Source organism: Oncorhynchus tshawytscha, linkage group LG09, assembly GCF_018296145.1.
Source record: "Oncorhynchus tshawytscha isolate Ot180627B linkage group LG09, Otsh_v2.0, whole genome shotgun sequence".
NCBI classification, from domain to species: Eukaryota; Metazoa; Chordata; class Actinopteri; order Salmoniformes; family Salmonidae; genus Oncorhynchus; species Oncorhynchus tshawytscha.
This window is the reverse complement of record NC_056437.1, coordinates 78,522,393-78,543,235: the sequence shown is the minus strand read 5'-3', so window position 1 is coordinate 78,543,235 and position 20,843 is coordinate 78,522,393. Positions and strand designations below refer to the sequence as shown.

At 41.4% G+C, this 20,843-nt stretch overlaps 3 protein-coding genes across 7 annotated transcripts in view; all 3 read right to left on the bottom strand.

The window, feature by feature from the left end:
- LOC112226163 (myocardin-related transcription factor A) overlaps positions 1–3,039 on the bottom strand; it is a 57,157-nt gene extending 54,118 nt beyond the window's left edge. For both annotated transcript variants that reach the window (XM_042327514.1, XM_024390460.2), the window contains exon 1: positions 2,813–3,039. The gene's annotated coding sequence lies outside the window, so the exon portion shown is untranslated. The remainder of the gene's footprint in view (positions 1–2,812) is intronic.
- Positions 3,040–6,456: 3,417 nt separating this feature from the next.
- Positions 6,457–9,193, bottom strand: LOC112226124 (slit homolog 2 protein). Of its 4 annotated transcripts, none has more exons than XM_024390372.2 (3): positions 8,780–9,193; positions 8,005–8,237; positions 6,457–7,784 (listed from the first exon to the last, which is right to left on the bottom strand). In XM_024390372.2, the coding sequence occupies exons 1-3, from the start codon at positions 8,820–8,822 to the stop codon at positions 7,008–7,010; spliced, it is 1,053 nt and encodes a 350-aa protein (XP_024246140.1). In that variant the 5' UTR covers positions 8,823–9,193; the 3' UTR covers positions 6,457–7,007. The 4 variants fall into 4 exon arrangements, with proteins under 4 accessions (XP_024246140.1, XP_024246141.1, XP_024246143.1 ...); XM_024390373.2 differs by having other exon boundaries at positions 8,005–8,366; positions 8,776–9,191; XM_024390375.2 differs by having other exon boundaries at positions 8,005–8,366; positions 8,780–9,191.
- A 2,298-nt stretch (positions 9,194–11,491) lies between these two features.
- On the bottom strand, positions 11,492–18,022 carry LOC112226123 (protein LSM12 homolog A). The gene is made up of 5 exons (XM_024390371.2): positions 17,858–18,022; positions 14,641–14,774; positions 13,853–13,962; positions 13,183–13,309; positions 11,492–13,089 (listed from the first exon to the last, which is right to left on the bottom strand). Exons 1-5 carry the CDS (start codon positions 17,982–17,984, stop codon positions 12,997–12,999), a joined length of 591 nt encoding a protein of 196 aa, XP_024246139.1. The 5' UTR covers positions 17,985–18,022; the 3' UTR covers positions 11,492–12,996.
- Between the last annotated feature and the right edge of the window lie 2,821 nt (positions 18,023–20,843).

Genomic DNA, 20,843 nt, shown 5'->3' with positions numbered 1-20,843 from the left:
CAATCGATATGCTGATAAAATTTAGGGAGTCTTGTTTTCAGATTAGCCTTGTTAAAATCCCCAGCTACAATGAATGCAGCCTCCGGATAAATCGTTTCCAGTTTGCAGAGAGTTAAATAAAGTTCGTTCAGAGCCATCGATGTGTCTGCTTGGGGGATATATACGGCTGTGATTATAATCGAAGAGAATTCTCTTGGTAGATAATGCGGTCTACATTTGATTGTGAGGAATTCTAAATCAGGTGAACAGAAGGATTTGAGTTCCTGTATGTTTCTTTCATCACACCATGTCACGTTGGCCATAAGGCATACGCCCCCGCCCGTCTTCTTACCAGAAAGATGTTTGTTCCTGTCGGCGCGATGCGTGGAGAAACCCGCTGGCTGCACCGCTTCGGATTGCGTCTCTCCAGTTAGCCATGTTTCCGTGAAGCAGAGAACGTTACAGTCTCTGATGTCCCTCTGGAATGCTACCCTTGCTCGGATTTCATCAACCTTGTTGTCAAGAGACTGGACATTGGCAAGAAGAATGCTAGGGAGTGGTGCACGATGTGCCCGTCTCCGGAGTCTGACCAGAAGACCGCTTCGTTTCCCTCTTTTTCTGAGTCGTTTTTTTTTTTTTTTTTTTTTTTTTGGTCGCTGCATGTGATCCACTCGGTTACACTGGTTGTAAGGCAGAACACAGGATCCGCATCGCGAAAAACATATTCTTGGTCGTACTGATGGTGAGTTGACGCTGATCTTATATTCAGTAGTTCTTCTCGGCTGTATGTAAAGAAACCTAAGATGACCTGGGGTACTAGTGTAAGAAATAACACGTAAAAAAACAAAAAACTGCATAGTTTCCTAGGAACGCGAAGCGAGGCGGCCATCTCTGTCGGCGCCGGAAGAAGAAGCCAAGGTAAGATGCTAGCTAGAATTAAACTTATCTTATAAAAAACTATCAATCAATCATAATCACTAGTTATAACTAAACATGGTTGATGATATTACTAGTTTATCTAGCGTGTCCTGCGTTGCATACAATCGATGCAACGCTGGGGGATGATTTAACAAAAGCGCATTTGCGAGAAAAGCACAATCGTTGGACGACTGTACCTAACCATAAACACCAATGCCTTTCTTAAAATCAATTCACAGAAGTATATATTTTTAAACCTGCATATTTAGCTAAAAGAAATCCAGGTTAGCAGGCAAAATTAACCAGGTGAAATTGTGTCACTTCTCTTGCGTTCATTGCACGCAGAGTCAGGGTATATGCAACAGTTTGGGCAGCCTGGCTCATTGCGAACTAATTTGCCAGAATTTTACGTAATTATGACATGACATTGAAGTTTGAGCAATGTAACAAGAATATTTAGACTTAGGGATGCCACCAGTTAGATAAAATACTGAACGGTTCCGTATTTCACTGAAATAATAAACGTTTTGTTTTCAAAATGATAGTTTCCAGATTTGACCATATTAATGACCAAAGGCTCGTATTTCTGTGTTATGTTATAATTAAGTCTATGATTTGATAGAGCATTCTGACTGAGCGGTGGTAGGGAGCAGCAGGCTCGTAAGCATTCATTCAAACAGCACTTTCGTGCGTTTGCCAGCAGCTCTTCGCAAGCACAGCGCTGTTTATGACTTCAAGCCTATTAGCCTAATGGCTGGTGTAACCGATGTGAAATGGCTAGCTAGTTAGCGGGGTGCACGCTAATAGCGTTTCAAACGTCACTCGCTCTGAGACTTGGTGTAGTTATTCACCTTGCTCTGCAAGGGCCGCGGCTTTTGTGGAGCGATGGGTAACGCTACTTCGAGGGTGGCTGTTATCGATGTGTTCCTGGTTCGAGCCCAGGAGGCGGCGAGGAGAGGGACGGAAGCTATACTGTTACACTGGCAATACTACAGTGCCTATAAGAACATCCGATAGTCAAAAGGTATATACAATACAAATGGTATAGAGAGAAATAGTCCTATAAATACTATATTAACTACAACCTAAAACCTCTTACCTTGGAATATTGAAGTCTCATGTTAAAAGGAACCACCAACTTTCATATGTTCTCATGTTCTGAGCAAGGAACTCAAACGTTAGCTTTTACTTCTCCAACACTTTGTTTTTGCATTATTTAAACCAAATTGAACATGTTTCATTATTTATTTGAGGCTAAATTGATTTGTATTGATGTATTATATTAAGTTAAAATAAGTGTTCGATCAGTATTGTTAGAATTGTCATTATTACAAATAAAAAAATAAAAATCGGCCGATTAATCGATAGCGTCTTTTTTTGGTCCTCCAATAATCGGTATCGGCGTTGAAAAATCATAATCGGTCGACCTGTAGTCTCCACCTCTGAATGCTGGACTATGAAAAACCAACTCACCTTTACTTGTTGCATCCTCTATAACCACTGTGATTATTTTACCCTGCTGGTCATATAGTTATGCAAATCTTGAAAAACGATAAGGCCAGATGTCAAAATGTCTTACCTAGCAAGTCACGTTAGCAGCGGTGAGTGTTTAGGCTACCATTGTGATTGACAACTAGGTAGATAGTGTTTGGTTTGATGGCTAGTTCCCTAAAGTTAACTATCTAACCATTGTGGTAATTGTGCTGTAACTATTACGTAATGCGCTCGCTTGATGCTAGGTACAGAGACTCATGGCTCGTGCCAGTGCAGCAGCCATAAACCAGATTTTAGCCCCGCGTAGCCAGATGTGTGTGGGTGCACTGTTGCTAAACTGGCTAATCACTGGCCAGCTCCCGAGTCTGATTGCGATTATTTGATAGCTAACCTAGTTGCTAACATTAGCGATTCAACTCACCTCGCAAGAGACACACGCTGCTGCAGTGCTGGTAGTATGGAACCGAGACCGCAAGCATTCGAGCGGTGACGGCAGAAAAGTTATGGTCGACATGTTCGTCGCATTTCCATTGGTCTTCAATCAAATCGATACTTTACTGACCGTTGTTAAAGCTAGCTAGCTAATAACATTCAACAACATTCAATAACAACAAACTGCTCACTCAAACGAGTGTCAAACCAGCAAGAATAACAATCCTTCAGAATAAGAGTTCTATCCTGTAGTCTTTAAGTGTAAATGATTAAATAAGGAAAATAATTATGGACAATATCTTAATACTCGATATATCCTATACCAGTTAAGTAAAAATAGTTATATTATATTTGTTCGCATTAAACGTTTTTTTCCAAATGATAAAACAAAAATGTGCGTGTACTTTTATCAACTATTTCGAATGCGTGTCAAAATAAAAGTCTAAAACATATCACACATCCCATTCCAGGCCCACAATATCAATCGTCTCTACACCAACATCAGTACAGAAGTGGGGTTTGAAAGCAGTTAAAAATCCTATTTAATCCCGATGTCTTCCGCCCAAGCAAAGATCCTGCAGCTCTAAACAAAGGATGCTCACTTTAATGGCCAGATGTTTGGGAAAACCATATTTAGTAAGTTTTCCAACCCTGTCCTTGATCTACTCCCATTATTAAGATAACATCTTTGGTGTTTAGCACCACAGTAAAAATACTAAGTTTATTCAAATTTTTAACACAAATCATCCTCACATAAATACACCATACACTGATTCTATTGATTTTCTGGACGTTACCGTTTTCCTTTTTCCCAATAGATGGAGACAGAATCTTCAAAACCATAGTAACGTTAAATCAACAGATACACACTGGGAAAAGTCTGTCCTCGACTCTTTCAGATATATTTTTGAGGGGATGGGAAACTACATTTGAATCGAATTAACGCCCATTGTGTGCGTAGTCCATGCGTTGTCAGTGTGAAGCGCTGTGCATTCTGGGCGATTCGGGGACAAGGAAAGCTCTTCTTCAAGGAGTGAATCGGAGTCAATTGGGAGCTAGCCCAGTGTGGAGTTGTCCTACTAAGTACTAAGCTAACATATAGGCTTTATAAGCACTACATAAAGGCTTAGCAAATCATCTATAAGCATATGTCATACTCTATAAATGGTGTATAAACATACATAGTGCATTTATTGATTATGACATACAGTTATCGATTATTTGTGAAGCATTTATGTGGTCCTTATGACACCTTTATGTATGCTCAGAGGTGTAAAGTACTTAAGTAGTACTTTAAAGTATTTTTACTTAAGTAGTTTTTGGGGGGTATCTTTACTTTACTGTTTATATTTTTGGCAACTTTTACTTCACTACATTTCTAAAGAAAATATTGTACTTTTTACTCCATACATTTTCACTGACAACCCAAAGTACTCATTACATTTTGAATGCTTAGCAGGACAGGGAAATTGTGAAATTGACACACGTATGAAAATAACATGTGGTCATCCCTACTGCCTATGTTCTGGCGGACTCACTAAACACAAATGCATCTTTTGTAAATAATGTCTGAGTGTTGGAGTGTGCCCCTGGCTCTCCGTACATTTTTAAAACAAGAAAATGGTGCCGGCTGCTTTTCTTAATATAAGAAATATATACTTTTACTTTTGATACTTAAGTATATTTAAAACCAAATACTTTGACTTTACTCAAGTACTATTTTACTGGGTGACTTTCACTTTTACTTGAGTAACTTAAGGTTTTTATACTTTCACTCAAGTACGACAATTCGGTACTTTTTCCACCACGGTGTACGCTCTACTTTGTACATTTGGGAAAAGACAAAATCATGTCAAATGGTGGGTTTGGCGCCCCCAACTGTCAATAGTTTCCACAAAATCTATTTTAAATAGTTTCATGCAACTTGTGGGAAACAAGAAATGCCCTCCTGGCTAATTTTCAACAGCACATTAGATCTATTAACAAGAATGACAAAGACACGTTAATAATAAAATAAAAAAATAGGAACACGCATTAGAAAACTTAAAGGAATAGTTCACCAAAATTACATATTGTTTCCTTACCCTTTAAGCAGTCCATGGACAAGGTATGACAACAATCCATGCTTTGGTTTAACTGGCCACTGATTCAAATGCTAACTTTTAAGTATTTGTGGCACAAATCCAATGCAAGTCAATGGTTCCTATATTAGCATCTGCACACTTTATGTCCAAATCATCCTCTACTATCTCAAAATGTGTAACTCAATTAAATTACTACAGATTATTTGGTTTGTGGACCAGGATGTGGACATAAAGCAAAGGTTTTGATTCGGCTTAGGGTTGTGGTTCAGGGTTAGGGTTGAACTGGGATGTGGACACGAATCCAGGGTTACGGTTGTGGTTCAGGGTTAGGGTTGAACTGGGATGTGGACACGAATCTAGGGTTAGGGTTGTGGTTGAGGCTAGGTTAGGTTTGAACTGGGGTGTTGAAGGTAGGACGCTATGGAAATCCTCTGGGTTGATTATGAATACTTTAATGTCATAAAATCCCATATTATCTTCTCTTGGCTAAATTAGAGTTTTTTTCAGAGACAATGGCATCTGGTTTCTGTTGTGCAATATGAGCGAATGGAATTTAATTATGTAATTTATACCTTCGTCTGTCCTGTCTTGTGTTTTTAAGTAAAGGATGAGAGCTAGTTTGTATTAAAATGCCCTATGTCAATCTCATAGATCTGTCTGCACTGGGTTCTGACAACTAAAACATTGTAATACACACCTGCTGGTAGTAGACGGTTATTATGCCATTGTTATGTCATATCATTGTTATCTGGTTCATCTGATAATAGCTTTGGTCACATGGGTGGCTGGCCCATATCTCCATTGCTGAATCTCTTCTCCTTATCCAGATCCATTTATAAGGCTGCTGAGCAGAAACAGCATCAGAACCGATACAGGTTCAATTTCTGGACATTATCCTCCTCTTAGATAAGGTCTGCCCAGGGGATTTCAGCTGGGTGGCTGTCTGTTTTCTACCCATGGCAGTTCGTTTCCTCCTCTGGTTTTTAATCAGAGCCGTAATCTGCTGATGTTGCTCTAGAGGCCAGGCCCATATGCCACATCATTCTCCCTGTGACCTGGAGCTAAGCCTTTTAAACCCTGCAGCAATTTGTCTCTGGCCAAAGACCGGTGTCAGAATCTGAAATCCTCCATGTCCTTTATCGGAATCGAATGCAAAACTGCGCACTTCCTAAAATTAAGTACTTCAAAGTGTTTCATCTGTGCTCTCTATTTCAATATCACCAAACCCACAGGAATATGATGTGGTTGTGGCCAAGGTCCAGCTTCTCCATGCTGGAGGCCAAACCCTCAAGCAAAACGTATGTTACCAAATGCACATTTTCATCTAAAAGGGGAGAACATTTGTTACATCATGGCAGACCGAGATAGATTGAAACCGGCTTTAATCTGTGTGTGAGCTGGAATAGTGGTGATTAATTGGTGAATAATCTGACCTTGACTAAAGCAGATGTTGATCATCTAAGGGAGGGTTTAGCTCTAGTGCAGTGCATGGAATAGGGAAAGTGGAGACCACTATACTCAAATCTGGCAAAGATTTAATCCAGGTACATCACAAGATAGTCAAAAAAAGAATCATACTTTATTACCATCTGTATACAATAAATTCCCTATCAAACATATCCATGTGATAGAAGATAATAATCATCATTCATGAAAACAAAAATAACTACTGTACTAGGTCCTACATTTGAAACTACTCCTTTTTCTCAACAGTGTGCAGAAATGGAATAGACATTGAAGAGAAAATGTTGAACAGAAAAAGACAAACACTGTACTGGTGTTTCAAGAAATAAATTAACAGGATAAATTGTAAGCAGTCAAACACTTCAGGTAGGTCTTAAATGATACACTGAAAAATAATGTCAAAGTCCTCCAGTTCCACAAGTCACAGACTTCTAGATACATCATACAAAACTGCTCATACTCTAAAATATTGTTTCTCAGACTCTTGGAACCAGATTGGGTCATGCATTATGACCATGATGACGTAGAAGAGAGAATGAATGCCTCCAACAAGTTCAATATGATCCTAGATCAGTGAGGGAAAATGCATCTACCGAACTGATTACACACTCACTCAGTGTCCCTCCCCCATGACAGTCACCTCTCCTGGGACTGCGACTCAGCGTCCCAGCTCTTGCCATGTTGGTTCTTCTTGCGGGTGTGCTCAGCCATAACCACAGCTGCCAACACGGTAACCAGCACCGTCACAGTGATGACCAGCACGGTGGCCGTCTCTGCCATGCACAACTGACTGTCCACCCACGCCAGTGAGGCACCCGCCAGCTGCAGAGGCTCGTGGCACGTCACGTTGTGGTAGTCGTCAACGTGCAAGTGGCGTACACTCAGCAGCTTGCTGAAGACCCGGTGCAGGTCGCAGTCGCAGTTCCACGGGTTGCCAGCTAGCTGCAGGTGGGTGCCGGCCGTGTGGAGGCTCAGGAAGGTCTTGAACTTAAGGTGCTGCAGCTGGTTTCCCTCCAGGCCCAGCAGGGTGAGGCTGTGCAGGGGAGCCAGAGCCTCCGTGTCGATGTGAGTGATGTTGTTCTGGCCCAGCTGCAGGGCCTCCAGGACGGGCAGCATGGACAGGGAACCATGGCGCACAGCTCCCAGCTGGTTGGCATGGAGGTAGAGGTGGCGCAGTCGAGACAGGCCCCGGAAGGCTCCTGGCTGGAGGAAGGTGATGTGGTTGTGGCTGAGATCCAGCTTCTCCAGGCTCTCCAGGTGCTCCAGGCTGGAGACTTCCAGCCGCTCAAGGGTGTTGTGGTCCAGCCGGAGCTCCCGGACTGAGGACAGACTGTGGGAGAAGTCCGGCGGTAGCCGGAGCAGCTTGTTACGGCTCATGTCCAGCTTCTCCAGAAAGGAGAGGGAGTAGAAGGCCTGGGAGCGGAGGAGGGTACAATAGATTATGAACATGAAAAAGTAATCATTGGCATCAAACCCTCATATCCACCATTAAAATCCTTATGCTAAACTATGCCACTAATGCATAGTCTATCACAGTGTTTCTCAAACCATTACTAGTGTTGGGCTAGAACAAAAATGTACACAGTAGGTCCCCCATGAGTATATGACATGATATGGGTTTCGCATGTGTTACCTCGGGCTGCAGCAGCTGGATTCCACTATCAGACAGCACCAGGACACGCAGTGACCAAAGTCCGGCAAAGGCACGGCTCCGCACTTCCATCATCAAGTTCCCACCCAGGTCCAGCAGCCAGGTGCCATGGGACAGGCCATGGGGCACTTGGAGGAACCCGCGCGCTCGGCAGTCCACCAAATCCGAGTGTTCGTAGCAGAGGCAGTGGTGAGGGCACTCTTCTGAACCTACCACTGAAGACAGCGCCAGCAGAGCAGGAAATAACATATTACTTGCAAAAATGTGCACCTAAAGTGCTTTATCACGACAAGGCTTGAAGACGTTTGGAGTGGAGTGTCAGAATCCAGATATCTGAGGAATATCTGCAAAATAAGGCAAACAACCATTATACTTATGGTTTGGAGATGCTGTCGCTGAGTAGTGAGTATTCGGTACGATAGAGAAACATATATATATACACATACATACATACATATATATATAAATCCGAAGGCTTTTAATAGCTTGAACTAGTCGACATCTCTAAAATACAAGTTACAAAACTCAGAATCCGTTACTGTACACAATACCAGCAGTGAGCCGGTTGCGCGTAATGTGAAGGTTTTACGCATAGCCTATTGTTGGTAATTGCAGAAACACACAATTGCGTTTTTAAATACATTACAATGTAAATAAAAGGTTACTTTTTTAAACCTACGAAACAGCAAGCCTTTTCAACGAACGATAACAGCAACGGTAAGTACCTCGTAATTAAATTATACAATACTTTACCTACAATCTTTATATCCAATCAATAACGAGAAGCGCTGGTGCCACATCAGTAAACCAACTCCTTCGTCATCTCTCTTTGTCACGCTCCCTCCCGCTTTTTCCGTCGAGACCTAATCCACAAATCATCCGCCCTACAGATGTTCCCATCTAATAGTTTTTGTTTTCGTACCCCTTCTCAGACCCCTCCCTTTTATTTCATCTCAATTTATCCAGTGTCCTATTAGCACGAGTAGAATAAACATCCCAGTTACCCAATTGAAGAACCCTCGTTTTTCTAATATGAAAAACTGACGATGGAACATCTGCCCTGCTATCCCCCAACTTTAATTACACAATAAGTAGTTTTCGTGATTTTCTTCTGAGCAAATGTCATTGCGTCGTATTAAATCACATTCACGCAGAGTTTACATGGTGCATCCATCAAATTGTGTCCAATAGTTAAACAGTGAATTCGGAAAGTATTCAGACCCCTAGACTTTTCCCACATTTGTTACGTTACAGCCTAATTCTGAAATTGATTAAATTGAAAGTAATCACACAATACTCCACAATAACAAAAGAAAAATAGGTTTAGACATTAACAAATGTATTAAAAATAAACAAAAATACCTTTATTCACATTAGTATTAAGACATCGAAATTGAACTCCGGTGCATCCTGTTTCCATTTATCATCCCATCCTTGAGCTGTTTCTACAACTTGATTGGAATTCACCTGCGGTAAATTCAATTGATTGGACATGATTTGAAAGGCACATTTCTGTCAGAGCAAAAACCTAGCCATGAGGTAGAAGGAATTGGCCATAGAGCTCCAAGACAGGATTGTATCGAGACACAGATCTGGGTAAGGGTACGTGAAAATGTTTGCAGCATTGAAGGTCCAAGAACACAGTGGCCTCCATCATTCTTAAATGGAATAAGTTTGGAACCACCAAGATTTCATTGAGCTGGGCGCCTGGGCAAACTGAGCAATCGGGGGATTAGGGCCTTGGTCAGGGAGGTGATGAAGAACCCGATGGTCACTCTGACAGAACTCTAGAGTTCCTCTCTGGAGATGGTTGTCCTTCTGGAAGTTTCTCCCGCCTTCATGGTGGAGTGCCCAGACGGAAGCCTCAGTAAAAGGCACATGACAGACCGCTTGGAGTTTGCCAAAAGGCACCTAAATATTCTCTGGTCTGATGAAACTAAGATTGAACTCTTTGGCCTGAATGCCAAGCTTCACATCTGGAGGAATCCTGGCACCATCCCTACGGTGAAGCATGGTGGTGGCAGCATCATGCAGTGGGGATGTTATTGAGCGGCAGGGACTGGGAGTCTTATCAGGATCAAAGGAAAACCTGCTCCAGTGCTCAGGACCTTAGACTGGGGCAAAGGTTTACCTTCCAACGGGACAACAACCCTAAACACACAGCCAAGACAACGCAGCAGTGGCTTTGGGACAAATCTCTGTCTTTGAGTAACCCAGCCAGAGCCCAGACTTGAACCCAATCGGACATCTCTGGAGACCTGAAAGTAGCTGTGCAGCGACACTTCTCATCCAACCTGACAGAGCTTGAGAGGATCTGCAGAGAAGAATGGGAGAAACTCCCCAAATACAGGTGTACCAAGCTTGTGCCGACATACCCAAGAAGACTCGAGGCTGTAATTGCTGCCAAAAGTGCTTCCAAAAAGTACTGAGTAAAGGATCAAAATACTTACGTAAATAGATTTAAATATACACATACATTTCGCAAACATATTCCAAACTTGCCACACCACAGCATTTTCTTACTCTAAAGGCATCCATTGAGACAATATTCTTCTCAACAAGTTTAACATGCCACCAGTTGCTACACCATCTGAAAGTTTGACCACAAATGAATAGATGGACAATTTGCACCTGGAGGGGTTCTAGGTGGTGATAAAGGGGAAACTGTGAATAATAGGTTCATACATGGTCCTGCTGACCAACGCATGTGTAGCATACAGTTTCAGATCTGTTTCACTATACATGGAGACCTGGTCAAAGGAAAACTATTCTCAGCCTGAATTAATGATTTAATTGAGGTAAAAAAATGTCAGAACCAAAGCCAGAGTGAAACTACAATATGAGTGACTAAGCATGCCATTCTATAGGGAAGAACAGGCTCCTTTAATTGGTTGAGTGCATCTCCATTGTATTTTTGATTGTGGAGTAGCCCACAAATGCCCCTAGGGGCCCACAATTTCAGCATGACAGGTAGGTAATTCATTAAGTGAGTGAATAGGGAACAGACAGTATTTCAACACCATTTGTGGCATTTCACCAAATTGATTTTTAGGTATGTCATTACGTGTAATTCTGACAATGTGCCACGGTTCTTTGTTATGTGGATACTTATTGAAGGCAAGACCTTAGAGCTTGGATACAGTCTGATATGACCTATTGAATGGACATGGTCATTGCATGTTTACCACATCCATACATCTCACCTTCATTTACATTTCAATGACGCCCTCTGCTGACAATTTGAAGGCATAGCAGAGAACAAAAATGGTTTGCATGTCATCCCAGATGACCCAGCTCAATAAAACATTGAAATAATGCATTTAACAAAACAATTAGTTGAAGATTAATTATTTTTCCCTGAGAGGGGAATATTTTGATATGAGTGTGAACGAAAGACTGATTGCTACATCCCAAAGTAGAAAACCATGAACACCAAAGACTAAAAAAAAGAAACATGACAAACTGCAAATTTAGTTTTTTTTCTCCTTTTTTTTATTTCCATGTTACTAGCTATTTAAAAATTAAAAATAAAATACTGGGAAGGAAACTTGGCAACGGCAGCCTCGTTGACACACGGTGGACGGGTAAACAACGCGGATGCCTGTCACAACTTAACCCCACTGGCCGAGCCTCCAATCAGGCTACATTGTTATAAACACGAGGCTGGGATAGGGGCCTTTGGTCCATTTGGGAAACCTGCTCCCCATCCCAGTCTCAAACATGGCAAGATATCTTTAAGTACATTTTTTCCAAAAGTGAATACAAAGCATCCCATACAGAACTGAGATCGATCTCATCGCACACGGTTCAGTGGCACGCCATATGATATTGGCCAACGTGGTTAATTAATTTGTTTTTTTCTTGTTCGAACATGGGAGGAATGCATTGAGTCGGGCGGAAGAGCAGATTTCACCTGCCAAAGTGTGTCAATGGTCAGTAGACAATAGGAGTGGGAGATGGAGAGTGTAAGAAAAGAGCTGGATTTCAATGTGGTCCCATCGTGGAAGAGGTACTGTATTGTAGAATCAAAGACCATGAGGGACAAGGATGAAAGGGAAGAGGAAAACAGCCCAGCCTCTACTCTAAAATAACACATGCCCTTTATCTTTAGCTTCCAGACTTAAAACTATACACAGAAAAACAGAGCATATTTAGTTTAGGTGGGACCATGCAGCAAGATGGGTAAAATGGGTATATGGGTAAAAGCAGACAGTCATGTCTGTTTGGAAAAAAGGAAAGCATTTCATGAAAATATTTCAAGCTACTAGAACCAAATGGGTGTTTACAAATTGTATTTTTTCTGAAAGGACAATTTGGGGGAGGTATTTCAAGTCTATTTTATGTCAGATTAATAATGCTAACACGATTTGAGTGTTTCCCCCGTTGAGGGAAAACAGCCATTTCAATAACCTAGTGGGTGCATGTTTGTAAGATTGTGAGAGTTCCCATTCATACGCGTCACTATTGGCATCCTTTCAGTCAGCTGTTAAAAAAATAACCATGTGCTTTCAAGAAAGCTATTAAAATTAGTGTTCTTGTCAAAACAGTATTTCAATATTAGAAAAGGTCCTTTATCTCTTACCATAAATTTCTACTCTTGAAATTTACGAGAATTGACTAGAAAATAGATCAACCAATGAATAGAAATCAAGTGACTTTTCTCTGTGAAATGGAAGTGAGGAGCAGGCTTGACGGCAGGAGGAGAGAAGAAACAGAAGGGAAGGTAAGAGGTCAAGAAGAGTGTGGGTGGGGAATGATGGCAAATTGAGATTACTTTTGTTAGATTATCTTTAAAAATGAACTGGATATTTCCCTCTCGATTGGGACCCCCTTTTGTCCTGTTCAAAATGTTGGACACCTCTGATGTTGAAGGGAGGGGGAAGAGAGAAGAACAAACCAAAACTGCCTTTGACGTTGTGACCTCCCCCAACCAATTCCCCCTCCCACACCCCCTATCCGGACTGAACCTCCGGCTCAAGATGATAAGGTGGAGTCTTTCTGTGTTTGCTGTGCTTGTGGCCGCTGCACCGACTTCTGGCTCTCCACATCTCTAAAATGTTTCTCCACCTGCAGGGGACAAGACAAGTAACATTTTATCCTCAATCAACTTTCTGGTATTGCAATTCCTGTATTCCCTCAATGGTGGAAAGGCATACTCACTATTTTGCGTACGTGACTTAAAGCGCTACCCTCTTTGCCTTTGCAGTTCTCCACTTGGTAAGGTGGGGATATGACCACGTCGTCCATCACCATGATGTTCTTCTCCTGCCATTTGCAGTCTTTGATGCTACAGAGAGATGGAGAATGTTTTTGAAAAAAAACACCCAGTAGCAGCCTTTAGTCAGGGTACTGGGGTTAAAGGTTTCAGGTCACACATTTAGACAGATGACTCCATGCAGCAGGTATCGGATGGTGGACAGGTGCATATCGAAAAGCAACAACGCTGAAGAAAATTTACAAACAAATTAAACAAAAGAACATTACAGAATTAACAGCTTACATTAGAAATTGGTCAATCAGTGTTGGTACTGTAAGACTTAGTCATAGTCTAGGCCAAATCAGGGATCAACACTAGAACCAAGAGGTATAATGGAATGCATACTATTTGATAGGGTTTAAAACAAAACATTACTGAATCAAAGACTGGCATTCAAACTGGTCAACTAATCAGTGAAGGCAACTTCAACATCCAATGAGACTATTTAAATGCATTGGGTAGTACATTTTCTTTAAAACAGCCTTTTCTGACCGTCATAGTAAGTAAATAACGGATGTTTCTATAGATGGAGGCAGCAGAGCCCCAGTATTAGAGACAAGAGACGATACTCACGTTTTATGTATAGTCTGGAATAGCTGTTGACCCTCCACAGAGACTCCAGCACTAATTGCATATGCTTGGGATAACTTGTCTTCCTTTTCCGACCGTGCTCTGTTGGCAAGCTGCAGGCGTGTTGGAAAAGGAGAACCAAAACGTTAGAGCTGTTGACAGTAGCCAACATTCTCAACTGAGAACCCCAAAAGCCCTTGGAAGTTAATGTAAAAGGAAAAAATTATATTTGGCATTGAAAGGAACTTTAAGGAATTTCCACCTGTTAGCAACACAAACAAATACTAGAAACTGCTTAGTGATCATTTTAGTCAAATGTGGAACAGGTGGGTTTTGTTTGATGCCGACCAAAGTTGAAAGATATGGTGATGGAACATTTCAGGATTTTTTTGGGGCAAGACAATGGCCATTCATTCTTTAAATAGAAAAACAATCCATTCAGGTTAAACATATGGTTCCAATCAACATGTGAAAGCACCCAAAATTATACAATTCATTGACTCCGTGTTGGGACAGGGATTCCCAATTCCAGTCCTGAAAACCAATGGGTGTGCAAGTTTTTGTTCCAGCCCAGCATAAACACCTGATTCAACTAGAATAATCAGCTTGCCAAAACTAATTACAGTCTTTAGTCTGACTGAACCACAATTAGCTGACTCAAGTGAGTTAGAGCAGGACTTATTGATAAAGCTAATGACAAAATGACCAGATGTCCGATGATTCGTCATTACTTGGTAAGAGAAGGAGATGTGTCAAGGAGGGTGTGAGGAGTGGTGATTGGCTGGTCTTACCTTGCTGACATTCAGAGATGCTAGTGGAGGAGGAGTTTCAGTGCGGTCATTAATGATGTCCACCTCAGACACATAGGCTAAGTTAATCAGAACCACGTCGCTGACGTTTGCCTTTCCACTGGAGGGGGCGCATTCTGAAAGGTCAGTGGGTCAAGGCAAATAGGCTGCACGACACATTCAGAATGGAGGTCAAATAAGCAACAGTTCGCATTAGACTAAATATACATGCAGGACTTGTATGTGAGGGAAACAATGGATCAGCTGGAATCATAATTCTATCACTTCTTCCACAAACATTAGGCTATGCCAGACCTGAGGTAAATCAACATTTGTATGTTATTGAGCTTAAGGAGAAGTCAGAACACACATTCTAAATGGTATACTGCAGCTAGTTACAATAGTGCAATTTAGTCGCTCAATAGTGAACCACTGACCAAATAGGCCTAATAAGTGAGCACAACATATTCTACTCTAGTAGAACACAAAATCCAAGCACAGCACCAATCCAACTTTGCCATGTGCTGGAGATCCCCTGATGGAACATCTTTTTCACCCCACCCCCCTCTATTCTGCCATTCAACAGCCTCCTCACAACATAACATCCTGGGATCATGTTTGCCCATTACCTAGGAAACAGGTCCAGGGTTCACCACTGCAGTCCAGGAACAGCCTCTTGCCCAAGAAACAATGCAGAATGTTACAACCCATAACAGAAGTCCTAAACATTGACTGGTAAGTCCTGAGCTTAGCCTAACAAACCACCAGCAACTAAACAAAATGAATAGCCCACTCAGAACTTCTCAAATGAGATGTTAAGAAGCAAGCATTTCAGTTAGTCTACACCTGTTGTTTAAGAAGCATGTGACAAATACAACATTTGATTTGAAGACGGCATGAAGTGTATAAACTACCAAGAGATCCCCTTTCAACTCTGCTAACTTAAGTGAGGGGACAAAGAGTCCAATGCATTGTTTGTAAGGGAGGAGGATGGGTACGAACGAGCCACAATTCATATGGATATCAGAAATACTGTGGAGCGAAAGAGGGCAAATAGCCTACATGGCAGAAAACTTTATTTTTTGGCATACGAAGCACAACTGCCAAGAGTAGCCTTCACGAACACCCAACTGTGTTAAAGAAAGCTCAAAGGATACTATCTAGTAGCAGCCTGCTCACTGCCCTTGACACGGTTTAGTCTGGCGACAGACAAAATTCACAGACTCTGACCTCACAACAACCGAAGGCAGCACAGAACCTGAACTTCAACCGATTTCCCAAAAAGACTAAACCCTGAGCCAAGCTAATTATTTCCCAAATAAAAAACAGGTTGGATATGAGTAAAAGTTTGGGAATGAGGCCTGTGTCTTTACTATGGTCAGAAAAGTTCTCATTACAAGGCAGACAGAGGTAAAGTGCTCAGAGCTGAACTCATTCAGGTTTACAATCCTTCATTTTATGGCTGCTGCACTTCCTCCATAACAGTAATAGAGGGCTGTGGATTTCCTGTCTGACATCATGACCTTTCAGTGACTCACCAGCCTCAAGGGAAACAACCTAACATGCCATGAGGGTATGACTGAATCTAGAAGCTTTATTTACCCCCTGCACTTTACTATGCTATTGTGTCACCCTGAAAACATGTCACAGTGTGCTTCCATAAGCAAAATACCTCAAGTGAATAGGCCTACATGATACACATCTTGAAGAGTATTGGGAACATGCCCTCTATGCATCTCACAACATCCACAAAAAAGTAGACTAGATTTAACAACCGTAACATAGTAGATCTGTATAAAAAAAATTTTTTTTACAAATTAAAAAAAACAAGGGCTAGTCATCAACTAACATTGATAAAATGCCTCTAACTTAACTTGAGCAAAGTCTGAGGATTGAGGCAGTACTACCTTCCAGCCAGGTAATAGAGACCTGTTTGACATCCACCGGACCATTAAGGTATGGAATGCACACGGTTGAAATCCACAATGCTGATGCAGTGAGATAACAGCTGACTGACAGACAAATCACATTCCTTTCCCTGGCTGTGGCTGCAGTTATTTCACTATCACAGGGTGGCCTGACTCTGGGCCTTTCTGCCCTATACCAGGCAGAGGTGGAAAATTGGCCCGCACAACCACGCAAACAGAATTCTTAGTGCTCTGCAATGTACATCTGTGAGCATATAGTCCAAATCAAATGGCTTCCTAAGAGTTCTGCAGCATATCAAATGTTGCACTTCTCATGACTGCCCATTTCTCTAAGCAGTGCTCTGTGCAGGCCTGAAAAGGAATTTATCTGGGCTAAAAGCGCAAGAGGTGTATAATACCTCAACTTCACCCAACCTATACTGTATAAGTCTTCTCCAAATGTTGCCTGTAAGAAATCCACCTGGCTTTATCCCATCAACATCCCTCATGTCATGAAATACAAGTCTGCACATTCACATAACATATTTCACAGCAACTAGGTAACGTTGGCCATCTTCCAATATAGCTACAACTAAGAACTTGCTTATAGTTAATGTATTTCTCAAGTTCGCTACAAAACACTTGACAGGGGTCAAAGTACTTCGGTAGACAGTTACTAGCTAACGCTAGCTAACCCAAGAACTTGACAGTCACTCCTTTCTAAACTGTCACCAGTGAATCATGGCGTGTCAGTTTAGACAACATAAGCTAACTTGGGGTGGGTAGCTACCTACATCATTGCATGACTAGCCATTAAATAACCATTGTTTTAGAGCATACTACAACTAAGCGTGGTCTGCTAGTTAGCATGCAGCTAGAAAATGGGCTAACTGTTACTAAGAATTTGCCAGGCATAACGCCCCTTGGAGCTGCCAGATAGTGATCCATACAAGGACTGACTGTGCTATCGCTGACCACAATAGCTTGGGTTAGCAAGTTAGGTAGCATTATGACACAATACCATGCCAACTTCGATAGCTAGCTGGCTAACAACAAATATTAACTCAAGATCATGCCGATTCTAAACTTGACATACATGGCTTGAAATAGAAATTAACAAGGTTTAAAGTAACTGAACAATATCGTGTGGTTAGCTACGTTTTGATCAAGAGTAGGCTAGTTAGCTCCTTAGCTAGTCTCCTGACTACGCTTGCGCGGATCTCAATTTGGCAAGCGCGACCAGTTACCCCCAGGCCCCTAGCAGCCTGGAAGACCACCGATTTAGTGACAACGGAAAACGGTAAAAAGGATACTCAAAGTCAACATCTTGGACTGATAGTCAAAGGCAACGACCTCTCCTTGCAATTGCTGCCCCAAGCAGGTGAGGCAGGAGACATGGCTCCCGACACTGAAATACTCCCCTGGTCCAGGAGCCGCCATCTTCTCCGCCAGGAAACGGGAGCGCCAAATTTACGTAAATATACGCCGTGGCGTCACTGACTACCGATAGGGAATGTTGATGGGCGTTGTCATAGATTGATCACACTTCCCCAGGCGGTCCAATTCTCCACCTCATGACTGGTTGATAGAGTTTAACCGATCTGGACCCTTAAATTGTTCCGATCTAGTAATATTTTATTAGAAGTCCTTCTCGCCACAATAAGTCATATGATTTGTCCATGTCAAAGAAAGTAATGTCCGACGTGCTAACTGGTTGAACGCGGCACATGTATTACTGCAACCAGTTACCAAGTCCGACATTTCCGAGTTCGACTACTAGGCACACTATCACATGAACAGCGGCAATAGTACTTCTCAAGATGTTGCAATATTGGTGAGTAGGCCTATGCATAAAAAACATTTAGTTAATTCACTCACACTGTTTGGAGACTGAACTTGAGGGTTGCTTTTACCATACTTATTAAACATCCCTCATCACAAGCACCAGAGTAAAACATCCATGCACTTGGCATTTCACATTCATCTTATTTTTTTCCACCATAAATGTATATATGGAGTGGACAGTTATAAAGATATGTTTTTGACTTGCCTGTTACAAGCTTGAAGCCTAATTTCATAATGCTAGTATAGAAATAACCTGACTGGTCGGATTCTGACCAGGGCCCGATTACGGACTGGGCACTGGCCCTGGGGACCCACCATATAGCATATAAAACATGTCATAAGCCATAACAAAATGTGTACAATTGCAGGAAATTCACTTTAAAACTGCAAACTGAGATTATTATTAATATATATATACACACACACACACTTTAAAATAACCACTCATCCACTTCACTATTCAAAGCCATGTATGTTATCCCACCACCAACACTGTAAATTAAATATTTTTTACTCCTCTTTGTATTGGAGCAATGAATCGCTTTATTGAGTTTGACAATTAACAGGCCCACTTAAAAAAAAAAAAGATACTCAAATAGGATGTCACAACATTACAATGAGTAATAAAAAAGGGCTTTAAAAAAAAAAAAAAAACACACAACCTGAAATAAAACAGTAATCAGACTCAACATTCCCTTTAAGATCCTTGCTAACCCACAAGGTGGCGCTGTGCACAATGCAACTCATGAAAAAAAAAAAAAAGTCAAAGGGACAGCGATTTTCATCAATAATAGTCACAGTAATAGATTGCTCAAATAGCGTGTATTGCACATGTGTACACATATATGCACGTATACACGTGAGTAGCAATTAGTATAAACACATTTGTATTGTCGCAACAGGAAAGCATTTGAAAGAACACATGACATTAAGGAATGTGCTTTGATCAATTCAAAACGTCTGCATTAGTTATGACCAGAAGAGAGAAAGAATATATTTAAAATATAAGGTAAAAGACAGTCACATTCAAACATCCAACCACAGAAAGTGGAGATTGTGTCCTTCCACTGCACTGGTGTTTCAATGTAAGAGACGCACTTCTCTTTCCAAAGTCAAAAAAATATACAATTACTCTTTGAACCTTGACGATCATAGGTCACTACATATACACGACGTATGAAATATCAATAAATATACATTTACTGAATAGCAAAAGAGTGTGGCAGCAACAATAAAGCTATCTTCAATGGTGGATAAGTCGATATAATTCACAGACTTGGATGTCTTCCAGTATCTGTTTAGACAGAAAGAACACATTTGCATGGTTGCCACTTGTAGTAGTTGTTTTGTCTAAGGCAACACACAAAAACATTCCTCTATTCTGAGTAGACTTTCTTGGTTTGAGTTGTTTTTTTTTGCTGCCCTGACCTACAAAACACACGTCAGTTCAATTAAAGGGTAATTGTCATATGCCATCTCACCCACGGGACGGCCCAATAACCCTTATATATGCCATACAACGTGGAGGTACAAAACTATGCACCAAATCTCAAAATGGTCAATGATCTAAATGAAAACATTACAAAACAAGGTTACAGCAGTCCCATGTATAGCAAGTACACCCCCCCACACACACACACCATAGCCACATGTAAAAGGAAGTAGGAACCACTGTGTATATTACATGTGAGTACAGTGGCATCCACCAACAATTTTGCAAGTGATGAGTGTTTCAATTCCTACCCCGGTGACACGATTGTGACAACACCGTGATTAGAGTTCAGTCAAATGGCAAATGGCTGTTTTTTCTGTGACATCAGGTCACGTGCTCCCCCTGGGAAGCAGTACCACTGAAAACCAACACCGAAAGAGCATACCATGGTCGGTATGACAATAGGAGCTATAAGGGAACTGTATGACGTTAAAGGGGTAGTTCACTCACAATTCAAAGTTTCAGACATTTTCAGATCTCGAAGGTGCTCTAATGTCAACATGATTCCAAGTCCCACACCATTGGTTAAGTAGATCCAGCTATATATACACCGTGCATTTGGAAAGTATTAAGACACCTTCACTTTTTCCATATTTTGTTACATTACAGCCTTATTCTAAAAATGGATTAAATAGTTCCCCCCCCCCCTTAATCTACACACAATACCCCATAATGACAAAGCAAAAACAGGTTCTTAGATTATACATTTTTTAAAATGTAAATATCACATTTACATAAGTATTCAGACCCTTTACTCAGTACTTTATTGAAGCAACTTTGGCAGCAATTACAGTCTTGAGTATTCTTGGGTATGATGCTACAAGCTTGGCTCACCTGTATTTGGGGAGTTTCTCCCATTCTTCTCTGCAGAGCCTCAAGTTCTGACCGTTTGGATGGGGAGCGTCGCTGCACAGACATTTTCAGGTCTCTCCTGATGTTCCATCGAATTCAAGTCCCGTTTC

Coding starts and splice junctions, on each gene's coding strand:
- LOC112226124 (XM_024390372.2), bottom strand. CDS start 8,822: ATGTGGCACCAGCGCTTCTCGTTATTGATTGGATATAAAGATT. Junction 8,238..8,779: donor ATTGATTGGATATAAAGATT/GTAGGTAAAGTA, acceptor CGCTGTCTTCAG/TGGTAGGTTCAGAAGAGTGC. Junction 7,785..8,004: donor TCCAGCTGCTGCAGCCCGAG/GTAACACATGCG, acceptor CTCCGCTCCCAG/GCCTTCTACTCCCTCTCCTT.
- LOC112226123 (XM_024390371.2), bottom strand. CDS start 17,984: ATGGCGGCTCCTGGACCAGGGGAGTATTTCAGTGTCGGGAGCCATGTC. Junction 14,775..17,857: donor GTCCAAGATGTTGACTTTGA/GTATCCTTTTTA, acceptor CTGACCTTTCAG/AATGCGCCCCCTCCAGTGGA. Junction 13,963..14,640: donor CATCTCTGAATGTCAGCAAG/GTAAGACCAGCC, acceptor ACACGCCTGCAG/CTTGCCAACAGAGCACGGTC.